The sequence below is a fragment of the Cryptotermes secundus genome, unplaced genomic scaffold (genome assembly GCF_002891405.2).
Source record: "Cryptotermes secundus unplaced genomic scaffold, Csec_1.0 scaffold680, whole genome shotgun sequence".
Taxonomy (NCBI): Eukaryota; Metazoa; Arthropoda; class Insecta; order Blattodea; family Kalotermitidae; genus Cryptotermes; species Cryptotermes secundus.
The window spans coordinates 76287-99616 of record NW_019731231.1 but is presented as its reverse complement, the minus strand read 5'-3'; the positions used below and the strand labels follow the sequence as shown (position 1 = coordinate 99616).

At 38.2% G+C, this 23330-nt stretch overlaps 2 protein-coding genes across 15 annotated transcripts in view; both read right to left on the bottom strand.

The window, feature by feature from the left end:
• LOC111866591 (ryanodine receptor) overlaps positions 1–4301 on the bottom strand; it is a 256073-nt gene extending 251772 nt beyond the window's left edge. For 6 of the 7 annotated variants that reach the window (XM_033752340.1, XM_033752342.1, XM_033752343.1 and 3 more), the window contains exon 1: positions 3718–4301. In XM_033752340.1, coding sequence (XP_033608231.1) covers positions 3718–3771 — 54 coding nt within the window. In that variant the 5' untranslated portion in view covers positions 3772–4301. The remainder of the gene's footprint in view (positions 1–3717) is intronic. The other variant, XM_023855690.2, reaches the window with a different exon arrangement.
• A 13112-nt stretch (positions 4302–17413) lies between these two features.
• LOC111866593 (mitogen-activated protein kinase kinase kinase kinase 5) overlaps positions 17414–23330 on the bottom strand; it is a 74606-nt gene continuing 68689 nt past the window's right edge. For all 8 annotated transcript variants that reach the window (XM_023855697.2, XM_023855695.2, XM_033752344.1 and 5 more), the window contains 4 exons: positions 22884–22967; positions 22142–22234; positions 19654–19780; positions 17414–18962 (listed from right to left, as the gene is read on the bottom strand). In XM_023855697.2, coding sequence (XP_023711465.1) covers positions 18854–18962; positions 19654–19780; positions 22142–22234; positions 22884–22967 — 413 coding nt within the window. In that variant the 3' untranslated portion in view covers positions 17414–18853. The remainder of the gene's footprint in view (positions 18963–19653; positions 19781–22141; positions 22235–22883; positions 22968–23330) is intronic.

Sequence of the window (23330 nt, the reverse complement as noted above, 5' to 3'; positions counted from 1 at the left end):
TAACCTTTCTAATCTTTTTATCATCCTTGTAATTTATTTTTAAAAACTTTAACATTTTAATCATCTTTTTTTTTTGTCTTAAGTGCGGCCGGTCGTAAGTGGTATAGGTCCTAAGTCGACGACCAAGTGTATTTGTTTATATATATATATGGTCAGAGTCGCTTAGCATCGATGGCTGTATGTTCCTGAACATCTTTATAAATCCAGTATATACTTAATTAAAATGCAGACCTGTGTGAGACAGTATAACAATAAAGATGTCAGGAAAAGCAGCAACACTCATTCTGTTAACAAAATCTTAATGAAAGAGCATAGTCCATATCAGAAAAAATCTTAAGGCAATAATGAACGTGTAAAGCCTCAAGCTGGATCTAAAAGGAAAATTATTAAATAATTTTGTCGGCCCCTGCACAAATATCACGACTTCGGGTGCAATACAGCTATTTGTTTATAGTCAACATTCAAATTGTATTTTTCTCTGCTGTTCTTGTCTTTTAAACTACTGATAACTTTGTGCAGTCCTGAATTTATACACGTGTTATTGCATTTTCATGTTTAGATTTATTGCTAACGCACTGAATATTTTACCAAAGCACTTCGTCTCTTAAATATCTTCCACGAAATGTCATGTCTGTACGCGGTAGCGTAGTTGGTTGAGGCACTATGTTACAAGTCGCAAGGTCGCGGGTTCGAATCCTGATGAGGTGATGGGATTTTTTCAATTTACCTAATCCTTCCACATAACCCTGGGGTCGACTCAGCCCCTAACAGAAATGAGTACCAGGAATATTCCTGGGACTAAAGGGCGGCCGGCTCGTAAGGCTGACAACCTCACCGCCATCTATGAGCCGATTGTCTAGAAAATGTGGGAGCCTCAACGTCTCACAACCCTATGGGCCTCCACGGCCTGTTACAGGGATAGCTTTACTTACTTACTTTGCATCCAGAATAGAAATGGAAAGTAACTCTTCTGCTACAGGAATCCTTTTAGTTGTGGTTAAGGGAAGAAACTTTTATTTGAGTTGTGTTCAACTCAGACTGATAACAATTCTCGGAAATCGCGGTTGCTTTTGCCAGTTTCCTTGGTGTGCCCTCGCCATAGCACTTTATATCTGGGAAGTCCTGATTCAAATCTCGGCCCGAAATCCGACACAGAGTTACCTACCACATCCTCTCCAATTCATTATTCACTGATTCTCGTATCATTCGACACTGGGTTACATGATGCATTGAAATCACTGTCAATTAAACAAAAAATAGAGATACACAACGAAAAGAAGAGGTGAGATAATTTTTCAGACCGACAGTCTAGGAGTTTCTGTTATTTAATTCAAACTATAAATGATAATAACAACATAAACATTCAGACCGTCTCTCTATACTTTTAACGGTAAAGTTAAAGTTGTCCCTCAGCTTAATTGGTTAAGAGCTATGCCATGAAGACATACGCGGGGCGTGGACCTCGACACTAGATGGTGGTGAGGGGCAAGCTTCGGGTGCCTGGCGCTTTACCCCAGTGAAAAAGCTCCCGGTACCTGTTGGATAGAAGGCTGGGTGGGCCCCAGAACCGGTCTGGACGCTGTGGAGAAGAGTAAAAACTTATACTGCCGGGAAGCGAACCCAAGCCGCCCAGCCCGTCCCTCATCATTACACCGACAATGATATAATGTATAAAAGCCTGTATGATGTAAAATATTTTTGTGTTTGAATCCCCGAATGCCTTATTCATATTCATTTCCACTGTGTAGCATTAGAAGTCAGAACTTTGTTCTCTTATGTTATGCTTCCTTCACAGAATGACTAAAAGCTAAGGTAGGGGCATTTTTGCCCTCAGTGGCGAAATATTAGAAGTTAAACTGCGCTACAAGAAGCCATATCGTAAGCTTTCGAACACTAAGACTAAGAACTTTTATATATAATCCTGTTTCCTCTCGAGAGAAGTAAAAAAACAACGGCCGCTTTGTTCTTTTGGATGGATTTAGCAGGAAAATCATTTAATTTAAACTACAGAAATGGAATCGAAGTTGATGGTACTGTGATGTATAGCTCCAATTTACTTATTTCTTTCAGTTTCTGTGCTATGGAGCATTATACCGCATGGCACGGAAGTTTATCGATCGTGCATCCTCTCTTCCAGCATCACTGTAGGCCTACAGACTGCGTGCCGGTGTGAGAATTATCATCATTACATTTGAACAGCGGATTCCGTTCGCTTACCTAAAATAAAAGAACACCATCTCCACGTGAATAAACACAGGGTGATCCCACCACAGACATTCCTAAACTTACGCACGTTCGGAATGATAGTTTAAAATGCTAACACAAACACTATATAAGCAAAATAATTCAGCAAATATTCGCTAAATAACTGCAATTTGAAGTGAAAGGGCATGTGCAAAGTGACAAAACTGATTCAAATAAAACGAAAATAAACATAGAAGTATTACTTAATTTGCAATGACACGTGAAAAGTTTATCGTTTTTATGGAACAGTCAGGTGTTTCCTGAAACAAATGTAAACGGAAGAATGCCGTCTTCTGGGATGTGGCGCCGTATAGATAATGTATAAACCGACGTTTCAGAGGAACGTATTTCCTCTATCTTCAGGGTCTGCAGCCAACTGCTCACGCTGGTTCCTTGCTCTTACTATGAAAATGGAGGCAATACGTTCCTCAGAAAAGTCGGTTTATACATTATCTACACGGCGCCACATCGAAGAAGACGGCATTCTTCATAGTCACAGCTGTGAAAACCTCAAATCTTGCATCCCAACATCATAGTTTCGAAGTACATAAACACAGCTGGAAATGTCTGCATGTTACTCAGATGAAATTAGTAAATATATACTATTAAGAAGAGGGGTTTTTTTTTTTGGCTTTCATTTGTTCTAGTCATGACGATGAATGCGTAAATATATATTTTTGTCTTCGCTAAATGTCGATGTAAAAAGAACCTTCAAACGTTGACTTTCAGATTTTTAAACCCCAAGTTATATCGAATATATTACAAGATATGTAAACATTTAAAAATACGTCTATTTATTATCTCGTTGCAAAAATTTTTTGACATTGTTATTTGCAATTACAGCTCGAATGTGAGCTGTGTTAAAAGACTTGTAAATAGGTAATGTTATACATCGTCTTTGTAAAATTTCTCCTGCAAATTTAAACCTTTAAATATGCATGTGTAAGTACAGCCCTAAGATCGCGTTCCTCTGCAGCCTCCGGCAGTGCCGCGCCTCGGCTGGTACCGGTAGAAAATACCGTATGATTTCATGCTGGGCCGAAGACAGCCTTATCTTTCATTTAAATTTGACCGCAAGTTAACCAAAGTGGAAGTAGCATGTGGCTTGGGCCGCGCCATAGCTCAAGCGGTTAGTCCCTGGCTTCCCACCGCGGCGGCCCGGGTTCGATCCCGGGTCTGGTCAAGTGGGATTTGTGGTGGACAAAGTGGCGCTGGAGAAGATTTTCTCCGAGTACTTCGGTTTCCCCTGCCAATCTTCATTCCACCAATTGCTCCACAATCACCCTCACCTATCATCTGGGGCTCGTATAATAGGCCAGAAGTGGCCGCAGTACAAGGGACTTAGTCCCACCCCACTAGCAATAAAAAAACATGTGGCTTGAGTCATTCTGGTTGTGCTGATGTTCATAGCTGCATGCGATTGAACTCGCGTATCTCTTGAACAAAACAGGCTAAACAGACATTACAACTTACTGTTCGAAGAAATGAAACATCATCTTGCTCCGAGCCTCCTTCGCTGTCAGCCATCCTCTACAGCTGAAGAAAGTTGTTTTATTAAAATCGAACTCGATTAAAATGTAGGGACAAGCACTTTGATGGTATCGCAATTAACGGCATCTTGGTTCACTGAATATCCAATGTTTTATGTCATAAATGACGACAATTATTTCATCACTCAGTAGAATTGTTTTGGTATTTAGCCTATACCGAGGTCGAGAGTTCGAGAAGCAAAAGCAAACGTTCGGGAGGGGAATCGATGATTGTCGGCGCCTATGCTTCCTGCTCCACCGTCTCCCCACGACTGCAGCGTCGAAGTGGGCCACCACTGCAGAAACGCCGATCTCTTCAGCGCACTTACCCCCTCAAAACACACACTTCGCATATTTCGCCCTTATAATTTTGCACTTTCCCCGCCATTCTTTCCTAGTAAGAGACTGGGATATTTATTATCTGCGGGCGGTTCGTACTTACATTTCTAAAACAGATAAAATTATTTAGGTACTAAATATAGATACTGAAGGAACGCGTTTTATTTGCTGTCACTCTATCTACAGTTGAAGTACCTACAAGCGCGAAGGAAAGGTAAACGGATGGGACCTGTGTCCAAATCAGCCTCTGAGAGCCCCCGGCGGAAGACTAAATTATGCTGCCGGGGAAATGAATAAGGAAAGAAAGTGAGCGAGCTATTTCTGGTTCAACCAGCATTTGCACCATGGCAATGCTGGCTGTAGCACTCATCCCAGTCATAGTAGCCCTAGAACAGCCGTGTCAAACATGCGGCCCCTCAACTTTTAGAGCTAATTGATATTAAAATTAATATTAAAGTTTTAGTAGAAATATTTTTTGTAAAGACAATTTTCCAACAGACCAGAAGACAAGAAGTCTCACGCAGACATAAATTAGCAGGCTGCAGGAAAAGTGATTCTGAGAATTGCAGAAGGGTTTGTCCAACTAACGGTTTGTAAAGTTCGTGAAGGACAAACTATTGTATTTCAGAAGGTTAATGCACTAAAATGCCGGTCACGGTAGCCGAGCGGTCTAAGGCATGCACTGTCTTCGCTCGCTCGGAAGCCGGGATCGTGGGTTCGAATCCCACACAGGGCATGGATGTTTGTGGCGTTTTTCTGTGTTTGTCTACAGGTAGAGGCCTTGAGACAAGCTGATCACTAGCCCAAGGAGTCCTACCGAATGTGTAAGATCTAGTAAACAGAAGTGAAACGGAGAGTTTCATGGAGGTAGGCCTAGGCCCAAATTGGGGCTGTAGTGCCACAGAAAAAAAAACTGCACTAAAATCCGCACAGCCTCACCACCCCAAGTATTTTTAAGAATCCCTTTTGGAGGCGTAGTAAGAATGCAAGGAGGGTGGCAACTGACAGACAAGTGCAAGGGATTTGTACCTTCAAAACTAGCTTGCAACCCCCAACCATTGCCTAATGGGCTGCTAGCAAACTTTCAGTTTTATGACCATTGAGACAAGATACACCTTCCTACTAATCCCGTAGTCTCTTGTACATTGTCATTCAGTTCATTTTCACACAGAGACAGGTGCTCATGTTACATTGTGATGAACGTATAAAGGTTATATTTAAACATTAAATTATCAACTACGAGTATCAAAATCTAATGTATATTTCTATTTTGAAGTGCGGCCCTGGACTATTATTTATAGGGCTGAGGTGGCCCTCTGTACAAGGTGAGTTTGACATGCCTGCCCTAGAACCTACTCTCTTACTTCGTCTCTCTCTCTCTCTGTCTTTCTGCCTCTCTGCCTCTCTTACAGGTAAGGGTCTTCCGGTGTATCTACTTCACACCATACGCGAGATCTAATGAGCAAGGCGAAAGAACAAATCCATCCTTCTTATAGCTTTAAAATTTGCGTTTCGATTATTACTTACGTCTAATTATAGCTAATGAGAGAGCGATATTAAAACGTCGGACAACTTTTTGATGGCACACGCGTAACAGGTTCTTTTATTATAAGCTTATTGGGAACTATATAGAAATCGTAAATGATAAGTGAAAATAATTGTTGAAGTCATAGAACATATTTTTATCTATCTATCTATCTATCTATCTATCTATCTGCCTGTCTGTCTGTCTGTCTGTCTGTCTGTCTATCTATCTATCTGTCTATCTATCTATCTATTCCTATATAGCCTATATAGCTGTACAGCCTTTTGTTGAACCTTGGCAAATTTTCAGTTTCTTAATCATATACATAGGAGGTACGACGGGGGCACGCCGTAGCGTAGTTGGTTGAGGCACTATGCTACAAGCCGGAAGGTCGCGGGTTCAAGTCCCAATGAGGTCATTGGATTTTTTCAATTGACCTAATCCTTCCGGCCGCACTATGGCCTTGAGGTCGACACAGCCTCTAACAGAAATGAGTACCAGGAATTAATTAAATAATTCTCCTGGGGAGTAAAGCGCGGCCGGCGCGTAAGGCTGACAACCTTACCGCCATTTTTGAGCCGATTGTCTAGATAGTGTGGGAGCCTCGAGGTCTCACAATCCTATGGGTCTTCATGGCCTGTTACAGGGATAGTTTTACTTTTACTTACTTAGTAGGTACGACCCCTTGGACGGGAGATCAGCCCGCTGCCTATACACAGGATAGCAGAAAGGATGAACAAACGCACACAGACATCCATGCATCAAGTGGGATTCGAACCCACGATCCCAGTGTTTGAGCTGGCGAAGACAGTTCGTGCCTTAGACCGTGCGGTCACTGTGATCGACAGATCTTATTTATGGATTCCTGTATACCCGATACCCGAGACATATTTATCTGAGGTTGATATTTATGGAGATAAGCCTAAATATGTAGATCTTTTAGTCTTGAAAATAAGTTAGTAAGTAAAGCTATCCCTATAGCAGGCCATGAAGGCCCATAGGGTTATGAGACGTTGAGGGTCCCACATTATCTAGACAATCGACTCAAAGATGGCGGTAAGGTTGTCAGCCTTACGCGCCGGCCGCGCTTTACTCCCCAGGAAAATTATTTAATTAATTTCTGGCTCTCATTTCTGTTAGAGGCTGAGTCGACCCCAGGGTCATAGCGCGGCCGGATAGATTAGGTCAATTGAAAGAAATCCAATGACCTCATTGGGACTTGAACCCGCGACCTTTCGGCTTGTAGCATAGTGCCTCGACCAACTACACCACCGCGTGCCCCTTGTCTTTAAAAAAAAGACCTTAAAATAAAGGAATAAAGTTTGTAATACTAATACAAAATCAGTAAAAGTTAAATATTTACTTAAAACTCCATACAGGCCGTTAAATTACCCTTCAAGTCAATTAAAGTAAATTGAATTTAGGATCGGTAATGGTTGTATAACAACCGCCGTAAAGAAAGTTTGCAGAAGTCTGTCTGTCGATTCGAAATATGAACGTAAGGTTCACTCGGATCATTAAGGGAAGCAAAACGATTAGTAAATAGAACTTACTCTTCGTAAGCCTAAAGACCAGGTAACAGATGCGCGGTATATTGCGTTTCATCAAAATCTGCTAAAGCATTTAATATAGAGACTCAAAAGACCGAAAAATATTGCATAATGAGGAGCTTCATAATTTGTACATAATACTGTTTAGTAGTCCAGCGGACTCTTAGTCAACCGATCACAAAATAACCTATTTTAGTCACTTCATCGATCTTTAAATATTTAATTTTTTTCTATTTCCTCTGTAGGAAAATTAACTACACATTTTTCTGTTTTTATTTCTAAAATAATCTCTTCTGGGATGAGGCCTATCAGTTTTCTTGAGAGTGAATTTCATATTCATTATCAGAGATTATACGTGTATTAAGCAGTATTGTTCATTTTCCAAATTCTATTAAAATGCGTCGTTAAGTCACGTACGGAAAATGTAGTTTGTGAATGTAGCCTGCCTTTATATGTGCCACATTTAATGCTCGGTTTACATCCTGTCCTCTTGACAACTTCTCTTTTAGTCTGTATTTAATGTCTTACTATTTAACATTGTGGAGTAGGTTTCGTTCCTTTTGCGTTTTATTTTTCTAATTCCAAATTCCTGGACAGCACAGCAAAAAGTAGCATATCAATACTATAGAATGATCAGTCAAACTGCTTATAACCTGCTTGTTCCTACGATGTCTGATGATAACTTAAATTAGCAGGTATTTGTAGTTTATTCTTCTTCCTGTTCATGTATACATTTGTCCCAAGTATAAGAATTCGGCGACAGATTATGAAATTTGGGTTCAGTTTCATTGAACCTACGTTAATGTGGCCTGACACCTAAATGCCGGAATATCTGAGTCAGAGCGGACGTCCATTGCTAGACAACGGCTTGGTAGTCACAGTCCTGCAGCCGTGTCTGGGGTTACAATTAAACACGTTCACGCAACAACGCATACAGTGACGAGCGGTGACGAGCGGCCTGAAAGCCACAACCTGCGTATCTGCTGGGCGGAGCTTCGTGGGGCTCGTTCCCGTGGCAACGCGAAATAGTCGTACACCGTTACCCTGGAATTTTATGGAGCTATTTAAGACATATCCATAGTAACGACATTCTAAACAGACTGTTACAAAGGACATGACAAAACTGAACTCCTCAAGGACGTGATTCCTATCCCATCCGCCCGGCAGGAATAAAGGGAGAGCAGTTCAGAGTTCAGAACTGAAGGCACAGAGCAGACGTGAGAGCAAATTCCAGGAGACCAGAGGTGCAAGACGCAGTCAACAGTGAGGGATTCGGTATCCAGAAGGAGTTGAATGTGTGAATTATTGTAACCGAATGTAAATGTGTTATTAACGTCCAATAAACCCAAAGATCAAATCTAAGAATCCACTATTATTTGTCACGGGACTCTGGACACGTGACATTACGTTAAGTTTGCGATGGGATGCAACGTCCATGTTAAATGTTAAGTTCCAGACTCTGGGCTAAGATCTTGCGGATGAAAAATTATAAGCCTATGTTACTATTATTAAAGGTAAAGGTATCATCAGTCAGGATAGCGAATGGAAGAGAATCCTAAATATTCTAATTACCATTGATGTAGGATGAATTCGTTGAAAGATGTGGCTACATGTCGACTTGTAATTATTATTTTTTTTTCATTGGCACTACAGACCCAGTGGACCTAGGCCTACCTCCATGAAACTCTCCGTTTCACTTCGGTTTTACTAGATCTTAGACATATGGTAGGACTCCTTGGGCGGGTGATCAGCTCGTCGCAAGGCCTCTACCTCTACACAAACACGGAAAAACGTACACACACAAACTAAACATCCATGCCCTGAGTGGGATTCGAACCCACGATCCCGGCTTCCGAGCGAGCGAAAACAGTGCATGTCTTAGACCGCTCGGCTACCGTGACCGGCGTAATTACTAGGGGCGTTCCGTAAATAATGCCTCCTATTTTTTGTGTTAATATGTAACGTCTGAGATGGATGTTGGTGGTGTTGTAGTAAAGGTTGAACCTTCCCGCCAATCTACTATCTACAGATAGCAACAGCAGAGCAGTCTACCAAAATGGTGTCTGACATAGAAGTGCGTATGAAACAGATGTGTTATTGAATTTCTCACTGCCGAACAAATTGTACCCATTGACATCCACAGACACTTGCTAAAGGTGTACGGAGACGATACAGTGGAAGTCAGCACAGTGAGGCGGTGGGTAGTGCGTTTCAACAGAGGCGAAAGTGAAGTGCACGACAAGCCACGCCCTGGGCGTCCCTGCTCAGCTGCCACTTCTCACAATGAACAGCGCCTCATCCATACAGATCAGAAGATAACGACTAGGGACTGTCAATTCTGAACGCTACAAAACGACGCTGACTAAGCTGAAAGCCCGCATTTCCCGAGTCAGGTCAAAGAAGCAGACAACCTTTAGTTTGCAACATGATAACGCTAGACCCCATACAAGTTTGGCGACCACCGCGCACGTTGCAAAGTTTGGCTGGACTGTCCTACCACATCCACCTTATAGCCCTGGTTTAGCACCTTCAGACTTCCATCTCTTTGGGCCCAAGAAAGATGGACTACGTGGGGAACACTTTCCAGACAATGATGCTGTCATTGCAGCTGTAAGGAAGTGGCTAGCCTCTGCTGGCGCAGACTTTTACGGGCGCGGCATACAGGCTCTTGTTAATCGCTGGCAAAAGTGCATAACGAATGGTGGTGATTATGTGGAAAAATAACTGTAAGCAGCTGAAATCTTGCTCTATTTAACTGCATTATTATGCTTTCTGTATCTGTTGTAGATTTCTTTAAAAAAAATAGGAGGCATTATATACGGAACGCTGTAATACTTTTACGAAAACAAAAATAGAAAGTGCCAGATATACCGAAATGCAGTTAAACAACGTCACTCAGAAAGCAAAATAATTATTAATAATTCCAGATGCACCTTTTTATTCTTTAGACAAGCGATAGGTAATCTTTTTTCGTTATGACGTTCAATACCGCTAAAGTAACTCTGGCTTCCGCCGACCTCTGGAACTATTTTTTTAATGCTAGTGGGGTGGGATTAAGTCCCTTGTACTGCGGCCACTTCTGGCCTATTGTACCAGCCCCAGATGATAGGTGAGGGTGATTGTGGAGCAATTGATGGAATGAAGATTGGCAAGGGAAACCGAAGTACTCGGAGAAAACCTGCCCCTGGCCACTTCGTCCACCACAAATCCCACTTCACCAGACCCCGGGCCGCCGCGGTTGGAAGCCAGCGACTAACCGCTTGAGCTATTTCGCGGCCCACCTCTGGAGCTAAAGCGTAGACCTCCAGATTATTCCAAAGGGCCATGTAATCCATACAAACGTAAGTCGGAACCAATTTACCAATTCTTTGTCTACTTTCTCCTTCCGAGGAAAGAACAAGTAGGTCTATGCTCATTGGATTACCGTGATGTGTATATCCTCCTTCCAAATTCTGAATCATGTAATCAAATTTCACGTAACTTGACACGATCGTTATGCTTTTGGGGGATATACCAACCGCGTGCTTTTGAATGTCCTGTAAAATAACATGTCGGCCGCATGGACTTCTTAGGTGGAAGAGTCAACGGGACCATTTATTTTTGGTGCCTGAAATGCTGAAAATGTCTTTGAAAGACATGCAAGGTTTCTTATAGTACGTTTATTTTTAATATAAAACAATAATATAGCGGTTGCGTGTAATCTATATTTAGCTTTGGTCTGATGACGGCAACTACTGAACCTCTGGAGCTAGTTATTTGAAATTTGGAACGGATACACGTGTAGATCATTAATGTCAATATACAGTGGAATCTAGATATTCGGAACTAATTAAAGCATTGGTTTGTAATCTGTCGGATTACTGGGCTTAAAATAAAACTTACAACTCTTTAATAAATTACATATTTTTTAAATACTTATAGATAATTCTACGAGTATATGTGAACAACCAAAAATTTGTGTTTTTATGTAGTCGACGTTCGACTATAAACCGGGCTGGCCTAAGCGGTAACAAGATACCATATTTCACCACCCAGAAGACAGGAAGGTCCACTAACACATAATATGAAATTTCACAAGAATGTATTCTTACTACAATGAAGTAAAATCATCAGATCACCCTTACAATTAGAACGCGCTGTAGCGAACTGCAGAGTGTGTGAATTTGCGATAGCGCTATAGTCACGTGTCGTTACGATTTGTAAGTGCTCAATAAATCCAATTACCAATCCAAACCCCGTCTATAGTCACTCACACGCGTGACAATATATTTTCAATTGCAAGCAATGTAATAATTCCATCGACCAAGATTCGCTCATATGACTATCTGAACATGATTCCAGCATACCAACCAATATGCTATATTGTGCTTTGCCATTAGATTAGAAATCTACATTATCCAAATATGATATAAGAAACACGATTCATAGCACTACAAATCTGTGCCTAAGGAGAGTAGAGTACTATCACAACTAATTCTTATAAAATCATATTCCTTTCGACAAACTGTAGCAGCTAAACTGTTTACTCTTTCATATGTCAACAGTACCTTGGAGAGAAAAAAAGTTAAGTTTTGAGGAGCCACGATTTTATTGATTTCCTAGCTCTGCTCTTTTTATCATATGTCATAGCTTTGAATGGCTATATATGCTGACAGCATGCCCATCCTACCTTGTCTCTATGTTTGTTTTTTGATAGCCATATTGGATTGACATTTAAAACATTTTAAGTTCTTACCCAAGCAATTACCTTCGTGGAGGTACTGTGATCGAGGTATAACAAAATGGGAAAAGCTCTTTTAGTCCCTGTTTACGGGAGTCTTTCCACAGAACTTTATGTTTCAGAGTTTTTGAGAACTGAGTTTCGGTATATATTCAGGAAAGCAGCTGGACAGACTGTCCTGTTTGTGTGTGTGATGAGGGATGTGGGGATACAGATGGAGACTTAAGAGGATGAAGAATTTTGAACATTCTGTGAGAAAGGTGTTTGCTAGCTTTGTGCAGGGGGATTACCAGTAGTAACAGCTATGCTAAAAAGAGATGCCTGCTCCATAAAAGCAACCAATTACTGCAACACGTTTTAAAAAATACGTAAATGCACAGAACATGTGTGTGACTTTTAAGGCATACATAATATCTTGAGTAGTCTAAATGGGGACTAAGCTTCTACTTTGTTACATGTACTGAGATGATTGTTTGGTTCTTGGTATATCATACACCCCAAGGTACAGAAAATATTGGTAAAGTTATGCTGACAGGTAAATGCTTTGTAAATTTCCTATACAGCTGACATAACTCGCTTTTTTAGTTTTATGATTACATAATTGGATGTAAGCAACATCTCACAACTCACTGTATATCAGTGAGAAAATTTACATGTATACTCATCAATTCATGATGTATTGCCATTGTCAATATTAATATGTCATATACTTAAACTTTCCCCAAGCGATTTTGTGTTTGTCTGCAAGCAGAATATTTCTTGCAGGAAAATAACTGTATTAAAATGTGCATAAAGTTGTTCAAAATGACTAAAACTTGCACATATGGCATGAAGAATGAGTATTAGCTTGAAGATGTTCACTTGCCAGCAAAAGGACAGTGATCACATACTGCAAAGTTTTTATCCTTTATTGGCAGAACTTAAATCTCCTGTTACAATGATGCTGGTGGCCAAGTTAACAGTAGGCAGTTAAGGGTTTTATATTTATAAAATAAGACGATGATCCTGCAGGAACAACATATCTCACTGTATTCACTACTCACAGACTTCCCACAAATTTCTTACTGCTTTCTCACAATTTCAACTGAATTATTTTGGTTTTTCACATATGAAAGCAAGTCTTCTGGGTGCCTACTGAGTGTGGGTGGAAATTCTTGACTATACATTAACAGTTCAGAATGCATACACTGAAGTAAATATACATTCCAATATACAATGTCACTTCTGGCAATGACTCTCATATATATTTCTGAACTATTTATACTGTCATCAGTTGACTGTGTGGTATTCTTCACAGCACGATTTTTTTATTGTACGTCTTTCAGGAATATATTGTCTCTTTCTGCAATTTTTTTCACTTTACACCCAAGTGACACATCACCTTTTCCTGTGAATAAACTGAAGCTTAGCATTCAGGTGGGTCACTAGATGGTCTGTCTTGGCATTCTTCCACTACTGGTCATTATTTCATGCCCTAGGAACCTGGCAAGACTCTGTCCTAACCTGTTGGGATTTACAGGCCTCTTATGGTATCTTTAGAACTTTTTCTGTTCCACTTCTTTGTACTCATAAACTGATATATGGCAAATCAGTCGCCACTGCTGTTTCCCCCTCCACCCATATTTAATGTAGCCTAACAATGAATCTGATTACATTACAGCTGATTTGGGTATCAGACTGCAGTTCTGTCACCTCATTTTGGTCCCTTTTGTGGGAAGTACTGAACTCTGTAACCAAATATTTGTTCCTCCAAGCTGAGGCAAATTTTGCATGGGGTCTGAATGAAAGCATAACCCACTGTCTCATCACTCATTACACAAGTGCAGTGATATGTAGTGTGGACGTGATATCCAGGTGGGTTTGTAGGGTTTTTCATAACACAATATAACAATTCTTTCATGGATCTCGTAGTTTTAAACAGAACTGGACTCTTACTTGTGTAGTTTATGTTGTATGCTTTGCTGTGTGGTCTATACTCACACAGCAAAGCATACCACACAAACTGGACAACACAAAAACAGCAACAATTAACATCCTGGTAATAAGAAGATAAATTCGTGCTCAAGAAACGGTTAACACAAACGAATCTTGCCAATAATAGAAGAATCAGACGAAAAGATGTGTGGTCTACTACAGCAACAAACACTAAGCTGAATACAGCATATGACACTTCTAATTAATTTCTAATTTTTAACTTTCAGTTCATATATATCTTGTATTTAAATCAACATCTAACATTTTGAATATAAATGTACATAGAAAGTAGTAACTTTAAGCTTATGTATGTAAATATGAATACATGGTTTACAATTCAATAATGAGAATGGGTAAATAACAACACCTGAGGATGACCCTATAAGGGTCGAAACATGTAGTGGAACTTATATTAATAAAGTATACTTGCCCTGACAGTGGAATCTGTATTATTAGTAATACTCACACAACAGGATGCAAATATTAAAAATAAAAAATAAATAAAAACCTTACTTTTTGTTTTGCCACTGTATGGTTTAAAATTATATACACAACCAATACTGCTCTAAGATAGGAGAAACCTTTTCAGTCTAAACTCTATTGGCTTCAGAGGGTTATATGTTCTGAATGATACCCTCCCTTTCATCAACAGCTACAGCTATGAAAATAAAATTTTAAAGATAGCGGATATTAGCATGTTCTCGCAAAACAATTTCTTAATTTCAAGAAACAATACCACGATACAAACGATACTTCAGAATACAAATTATCCATACATGGTAACTGTCAATAAGAAAATGTCCTAATAGAATTTTACTCGATCAAGACATAGTGTCACCATAAAATATCACCTCTAAGTCGCAGATATATTTTTTTAAGATAATTTATTCCACAGTTAATGGCTGCAGGATATTTAAGAAATGTTTTTATTTTCATGTGGAGACAGTCCATGGTAGAACCACCTAATTGCAGGGAGTATGGAGATAAAAAAGTACATCTATGCCCTTAGTGGGATCTGAACCTGCAAATTCAGCATGTGCTCCTTTAGAGACCATCTGTGCATTATGCATATAACCACTAGAATCAGTTACAGAAATTGCTATACTTTATTGAAATGGAGAGAACATGTATTTCTACCAGATAATTTTGCAATGCATGAGGTATCCGGTATTTATTGTCATGTAACGGAATTAAAAAAAAATACGAAAAAAGAGCAAACTTCACTTTCTTGGGAGTTCTGGATGTGTCTTCTTTGCACCTGATGTATCTCAGGGGAAACTCAGGCAACTATTATGAAAGAAACACCTTTTATTCTTAGGATAAATAAAGAAAGGTGGTTTAATACAGTCGTGATAAATACAAATTAATCTGATGACATATAAATATTGTAAATAATAATCACAGCATTTATTTTATACTGTACATTAAAAAGACAATAATATCAAACTGAGCCTCTTGGAAAAAATTATATAACCGAAAATATGTACGAACGACAGTCTGTACTACATAGTATGTAAACTCAACTGTCTTTACTTGATCAAAATTACAACTATTTTTCTAGTTATTATCAAGTTTTAAATATACAATATATACATTGTGGTGTATTCCAGTCCTTTACAGAATAGTACACACAAAGATTGCCTCAAAATACACTAAAAATGAATATTTTATAGAGGCTGAATTAATGTAGGTACCACACCATACTGTACATAGATGGCTAATATCTAAATACAATGCATGTATTTTCTTATGTTGATAATAAATGTCTGCAGTATTACCATCTCTGTATACCATTCATTAACTTCAGAACTGTGGCCAGTCACTAACATTGAGAATTAAACATAAAAATTATTTAAGTCATAATGGGAAGTATCCCATTACATCTGCCACTAATATTTATCATCATTAAGTCCTGTTTTGCCTTTTGATGTTCTGTGAATCAACAAAATACAAATACTCTGTGACTAAAATAAATATCAGAGATAGTAAACTTGATAATATATTTTCTGTCTTACTTTTTTAGTACTGTAATTTGAAAAAAGTTTGACAACTTCAGTATGTTATATTTGATTCTATTCAAAGAATAAAGGTATGTCTGCTGTCCTCCCAAAACAAAAGGCACATGATGTGAATAAATAAACCTCACTAATCCCACCTCTTCCCTTTGTCTGAGCAAGATATGTCTCATCCATATAATACTATTATTGTATATCATACACTGATCAGCAGAAGATTAAATGCAACTCTGGTCACTGAAATGTAAATAGGAAACTGGTATCCCTACATATAGTATTCCTAAAATTGTATTTTAATTTTAAACTCAACACATTATAATGAGTTATATTTCTAAATACACTTTAACAAATTTGGAATTTCTGTTTTACTTTTACCAGTCAAAAGTAGCTCAAGTACTGGAAGTGAGCAGTACTGTGTTGTTGTATTTCCTACAAACTTTACAGCAAACAAAGTGCTTTAACTTATACAAAATTATCCTATGTGGTTACAAATTTAATTCTGCCTGCAACAAGATTTTTACAACTCAGTGTTATCAAAATTATAAAGTTTAAGACTACATTAAGTTTATTTTTGCTTGCTTCATTAACCCCTCCAGAGATGAAAGTATAGAAGAACCGAGTAGTCGTATAAAATTAAATTAAATTTCAAACATATACTGCTGGAAAATTAAATTTAACTTCTGAATTTTTCATAGTTTTATAAACAATTGCATTTGTTGTTAATATTATGACACAAAATGAAATGGAGTATTCAGAACATTGCCAAATTCAACAGTAACAAATTAAATTCAGTGTCACATAGGAGCATCCTGTATAATCTGTGGATGTAATCATGTACAACTATATTTATATACATATATAACATTTATATATTTTTTGGCAAAATATAAAGCTTCTTATTCACAACTTTTTATAAGGTATTTTCAGGGTCGGATTAACAGCAATGGGCAACACAAGGTACATTCCAAGAAACAAAATGCCAAAACTGTAATACAGGTCTAATTTAGTGGAATAAAAAAATATATAGATTTATACAAAGTAAGAAGTAGGGCCATTACAGAATCTCTGGAATGCTCATGTAATAGCTGCATTTTATTTTCAAATCATCGCTCTTCTAAAGCAAAGACGTAGCATGTACATGATATCTAACACTATGCTTAAAGAAACTACTCCCCCACATACAGACTTGTAGTAAGTTTATTTATACACCAAGTTAACAGATCAAAATTATTTTAACAATCAATTTCCTTCCCTCTCCATCAAAATGAATGGTAAAAAAGATAAGTACATGAAACAAGCTCTCTTGTGGAGAGGGGTGTTTACAATGGGAAAGTTTTTTCTTCCTTTGTTGCTACAGCCCCAATTTTGGCCTTGGCCTACCTCCATGAAACCATCCGTTTCACTTCGGTTTACTAGATCTTAAAGACACTTTGTAGGACTCCTTGGGCACGTGATCAGCTAGCTGCAAGGCCTCTACCTGTACACGAGCAGAGAAAAACACACACAAACACTAAATATCCATGCCCCGAGTGGGATTTGAACCCATGATCCAGGCTTCCAAGGGAGCAAAGGCAGTGCATGCCTCAGACCACTCAGCTACTGTGAATGGCTGGGAAAGGCTTACAGCATTAAAATTCTCCTGCCTTCAACTGAAACCATATAGACAAGTCACTGGGTTAAAAAAGGTAGAGATTTCTCATTCATTATGCAGGCATTACTCTTCAAAATTAATTCATGTGTGATGAAACTTTCAGCTGCCCTACTACCTGAACTGCTTCCAAGAACACAGACTGTATTATTAAACAAGATTTAGAACATAAGTACTACAATCACAGAAAATTTCTTTGTATGAATCATTGTATGTTCTGACAAAGAATCTGCACTACAATACTGGTAATAACATATAAGAGCATCCCCTGTAACACAGATGTATGAATAAGTTTAATTACTCAAGAAATGTGATGAGAATTTTGTTACAACACAAAGCCAGATACTGGGAACACTTATTACATTCTTACAAGGTAAAGGTAAGGTAAAGTTGTCCTTGTCCCTGTGCTTAACTAATAAGCATTATGCCATGAAGGCATATGGAGAGTGGATGTACAGCTCCACATTCTCTTATCCTCAGGACTAGCTGGGGGTGTGGGGTCAGCTTCGTGTCTCTATCACTTTACCCCTCCAGGAAAAGAGTCCACAGTACCCATTGGATAGGATGGGTGGACCCCAGAGGCGGTCTGGATGATGTGAAGAGAAAATTCTTGACCTTACCAGGACTCGAACTCCAACCCGTTGTCCAGCCCCTCACCAGTCACTATACAGACCACGTTATCCTGGCTCAACATTCTTATATATTATTATTTTTTAATAACAGTGAGGCAGCAAGCAGAGCTATTACAAGAGCATGCAATGTGAAGGCAACAACTTCAAAATGTAACACAATATTTTTAGACATATTTAATATTCTTATCAATCAGGAAATAACAGAAATTTGATAAGTCTATCTAATCTGAGGTCATCAGTATGTTACTACGTTGCACTGTCAGTACAGTTAATTTTATATGTACTGCTCTCATGCCATAAACACAGACGAACCATACACACAGACATACAAATAAATCTAAACATACATTCTAAAACTCCCACACAAAATATGAAGAACCAACCACATCTTCTTACATTGATGTGGCAATGAATTATTTATTAAAATGGAAATCCTTAATTTCTGGGACCGTGATATAGTGTTAATATAACAGATATGAACTGGCATGATATTTGAATGCTGTGTTCCAGTATCATGTTAATCCGACCTCGAGCGTGTTGCATGTACCAGTTTCTGTGTTACTGGTTCACATGCAGGTGTTCCCAACAAACCTTTGTTTGTAGTGCACTTCATACACAGCCAGTAAGATACCACTCAAAATTTGAAGAACTGGCTCACAACCATCTCCACAGTTTACTTAATAGCTTGCTTCATGCCCTGCCAGAATATAGAGGTCTGCTCCCTCCTCATTCAAAGTCCCTCCTCTAGTTACTTCTTGACACAGGTGACTCTCCAGCACCACAACCCTACATATATAAAACACAAAAAACATAATCTGCCATGCATTCAACATCAAACTGAAAAGTTACACTGCATGGCCATGTCACCATATTTAAATTGCTTTAGTGCTCAACATTTTTATACTATGTATCAGCATAAGCTTCTTAAATTCATTTATGGTATGTCTTTATAAAAATATCTGATACATCAATTTTTACTGTTTGTTTCTCTACTATTGATACTTAATTTTAGATATTTCCCCCTTTTTTTTCTAAAAATCTTGGCTAGATTTGCATTTGACACTGACATACTAATCTATCTATGGCTCTACAGCCCTTGTGGACCTTGGTCGCTTTTTCAGTTTCTTAATCTATACACAGGGGGTAGGACTCCTTGGACAGCGGATCAGCCCATCACAAGGCCACTACCTATACAGAGAACAACACAAACACAGAACAGACGTCCACAGATATCCATGCCTCGAGTGGGATTCAAACCCACAATCCCAGCGTTCAAGTGGGCAAAGACAGTTTATGCCCTAGACCACACAACCATTGTGATCAGCTACACTGACATACTACCATGATTTATTTGGTAATGAGCTTGCAAATTTACACTGTAAATTCTCACTGTAAACCACACTTGTTCTATCATGGCTACACTGCAATTCTTAACTTTATTATACTATAGTATAGGCACTATGCGCTTTCAACTTACTTGTCTGAACCAAGCAACCTATACACTCTGCTTTGGTCCACTATTTCTTGTGTTACTTCTCCATTCTTGAAACCGCGACCCTGCATACCATGCTTGTGAAATGCCAATACACTATCTGGCAGACAGACTGAAAACATATCAGTTCAGTATATGTAATTACTTTTGCATTTAACTCTTTGAAGCATAAAGTTCATCATATAATATCAAAAACTTCAGTTCCTACTGTACAGAATGCACAATACATTTCCATAACAAAAACCAAGCAGTCATGTTACTTTAAGAAATAATCACTGTTTATTCTTAGAATCATGAAAACCCCATGGGTACACTATGTGGGCAAAATGCAGATTATTTGAATGTGAAAACAGGATACATACAGTACAAAGTGCTTTAGAGGGTTATATGGACATGGTGAAGTAATTCTGGAAAAATGACCAGTCATGTTCTGAGACTGTTAAAGACAAACATACTGAAGTAGATTTTATAACAAACAATACACTATTTCTCCCAGCCTCTGTGGTCTAGTGGTCAGAGTTCCTGACTAGAGATCCAAAGGTCCGGGCTCGATTCCCGGCGCTACCAGATTTTCTGAGAAGTAGTGGGTCTGGAACGGGGTCCACTCAGCCTTGTGAGGATAATTGAGGAGCTACTTCAAGGACATAGCGGCTCTGGTATAGAAAACCAAAATTAACAGCCATGGGGATTCATTGTGCTGACCACGCGACACCCTCTATCCACTAAAGTTGGCATTGACTTCATTGACAAGTGGTGGTCGCTCAATCGGTATAGTTCGCTTGTGGACTAAAACCACGGAGTTTGTTTTGTATAAAGTAATAAGCAACAGAAACATATATTAACATGTGGATTCTATTATTTTGAAAGAAGTACAGCAAATATTAAAAGCACATTTTCATTAAAAGAATATAATCACTTAAGTACATGTACATAAAAACAGAGAGCAAAAAGAAAATTGCAACTCCCAAACTAATGCATGTACACCACTGACTCTAAGGTTTGGATGCCATTCTTTAAAATCCCAATTTCAAAATGACTGTACATTTAGTACTATTTACACTATTTACCAATTGGCAGCATATCGTTACTATTACTAAAAAATAATGTCTTCTCTTCATACCAGTTCCAGTGCATGGAAATCAAACACGTAAGATTCCCACACTTACTACTTTTACAACTAACTTCAGATCTGTTATCATTATCACAGTTAGTTGCATCAAGATCAGAACCACTATCTGCAACAGCAATGACAAGCTCAACAACACTGTTATATGCATATGAGATCACCATCCACATTAGGACAGAGCAGTCTGGCTCTCATTTAATTTCCATGTTTCTGTTCTTACACATATTCTAGATGAAAATACTGATATTTAATGGTATATTCTGCTCACAATAAATTTAAACCATAGGCAAATGTGCCTTTGGAATACTTCATTTACACATGACATCTATGTCCTCCCTAGGTTCTTAATTGATGTGACATCAGCTAGATGACAGGGCTACTGCAGGAGCTTGGTCAACACTTCTGATGGTTCACACTACCAGAATATGTTATACTACAGATTTTCTTGAAATTAATTAACATGGTTCAAAATACTGTATAGAACATAATATGTGCACTTTATGAATCCTTATGACTTTCATTCAAGATATTTCCTCTCACGCAAATATTTTGCAAGAGAACCCACAAGTAAAATGTGATTCCAGTCAATAACCTTACTGCTAAATTTCCTCAATTTTAAAATTTTCCTATGTTTAGCGTTCAAATCTACCGGTCCCTCTTAAAACCTTAAACAGGAGTTCTGCTGTAAGCATAACATACAGTGAAATCCTCATTCAAATTTTTTTTGGGGAACAGTGGTTCTAAAGAGTAAACTGAGGAAAATCTTAAATGGAGGAAATTTAACACTGACATTATTGACTTGCAAACACTGAAATGTGAGAAACCCCTAAATTGAGGAATATTAAATTTCGATTCCACTGTATAAAATTTTACGAAAAATATATTGAAAGACTCACTAGATAAATGGAGAAGATAGTTTAGGCCATTACATACAAAATTTAGTACAGGTATGTAATACTGTGATTTACTGAAATTGGTCACATAGACTCAATGCTTTTGCTTGTGGAGACAGCGGCTATAAAAACATGCATGTGGACATGAATCAACCAATAATGTGCGCACCAAAGGCTATACTTGCAATGCTATCACACACCAATGAATCTCAAGGAACATGAGTCCTGTAATGTTTGTTCAAAACTTTCAAGAGAATATTTATCATAATTTATAATAAGTTTAGGCTCAAATATGTGGCTGTAAACTGAATGATCCAACCTTAAAATCCTTATATCCTAGCTAAAGTAAAACCTGATGCTGCTATGACTGTAAAGGGTCGTATCCTGAAAACATAACTGTGTGGTTCTTCCAATTAAAGCTGTTACACTGATACTATAGAAGAGTCCAACTTACCAATTGATTCCACTGTAAAATCAAAATTTAGCTGCGGTAACTGTTTTCTGTTAGATTTTGGTCTCCCTTGAAGTGTCACAATTTTAACCATATCTGGAAAACAACAAAAACGAGCTGAAGTATACATTTTACAACCTGGAATCATACTTAATATTCATTATATCTTTTTTTCAAGAGAGTCAACAGAATACTCTTGTATATTTCATTTTGGTAGAAGAGAAAGAGCATTTAACAGTGATAGGAGTTTGGCAGCAAAACCTAGTTGGTGTTGTGGGAATGGAATTTCACATAACTTCACATCTTCAAGCATGTCTTATAAAATATGTCATATGAGGTTACAAAACCAATATATATCTATCTAATATCATCAGTGTTTCTATACAGAATGTTTTAAAGTCAAGGTGCCCATAATATAACCTTTACTGTCATGAAAGACAGTAACCATAACCACATGTATCACAGGTATTTCAAATTACTGAAATTTTGTTATAGTTACATATACCATATCAAAACCTCACTGTATATACAAACTGAAAATGCTGAAAAAAGTTATGAAACAGATACACATATAATGTAAAAGTCTCGTCTAACAAGACAAATTCCTTAATCTTCTAATGCACATTCATGAGGGAAAGACTCAATAAAACAAATTCAAGGGACCCATCCTTTTAGCTTCTGACTTACACTGAACTTAAACAGAGTTTAAATAAATCATTATAAAACTGATTATTGTAAGACTTACTGTCATAGCAAACTAAGATGGCATCTTTCTCCAGTTGTGACACACTAATGACATTAATGTTTTCTCGTCGAGGTATAACTGTAGCTGTAAATGAAAACAATTACTGTACTTTAAGGTACTACATGTGTGCAAGCAAAAATTCATATACAGCAGAGGTAATGTTATATTTTAGTGTCCTGTTGNGTCGTGGATTGGATCAGCACCTGAAGATGGCACATTTGTGCCGAAACATGTAGTGAGAGTGAGAAGAGGGGATAGATGAGTGTATGCACTGGAAGACGGATAAAATAAATCATGGACAGCAGAGGTAAGACAGAAGACTAGATCAGTCAAGTACAGCTTTTAAGCACCAATGCACACATAACATCAATACTTCTTAGAGCTCTATTCATTAAGTATCTATCTAGCATGCCTACATATACAAACATACAGACCCACTCACACACA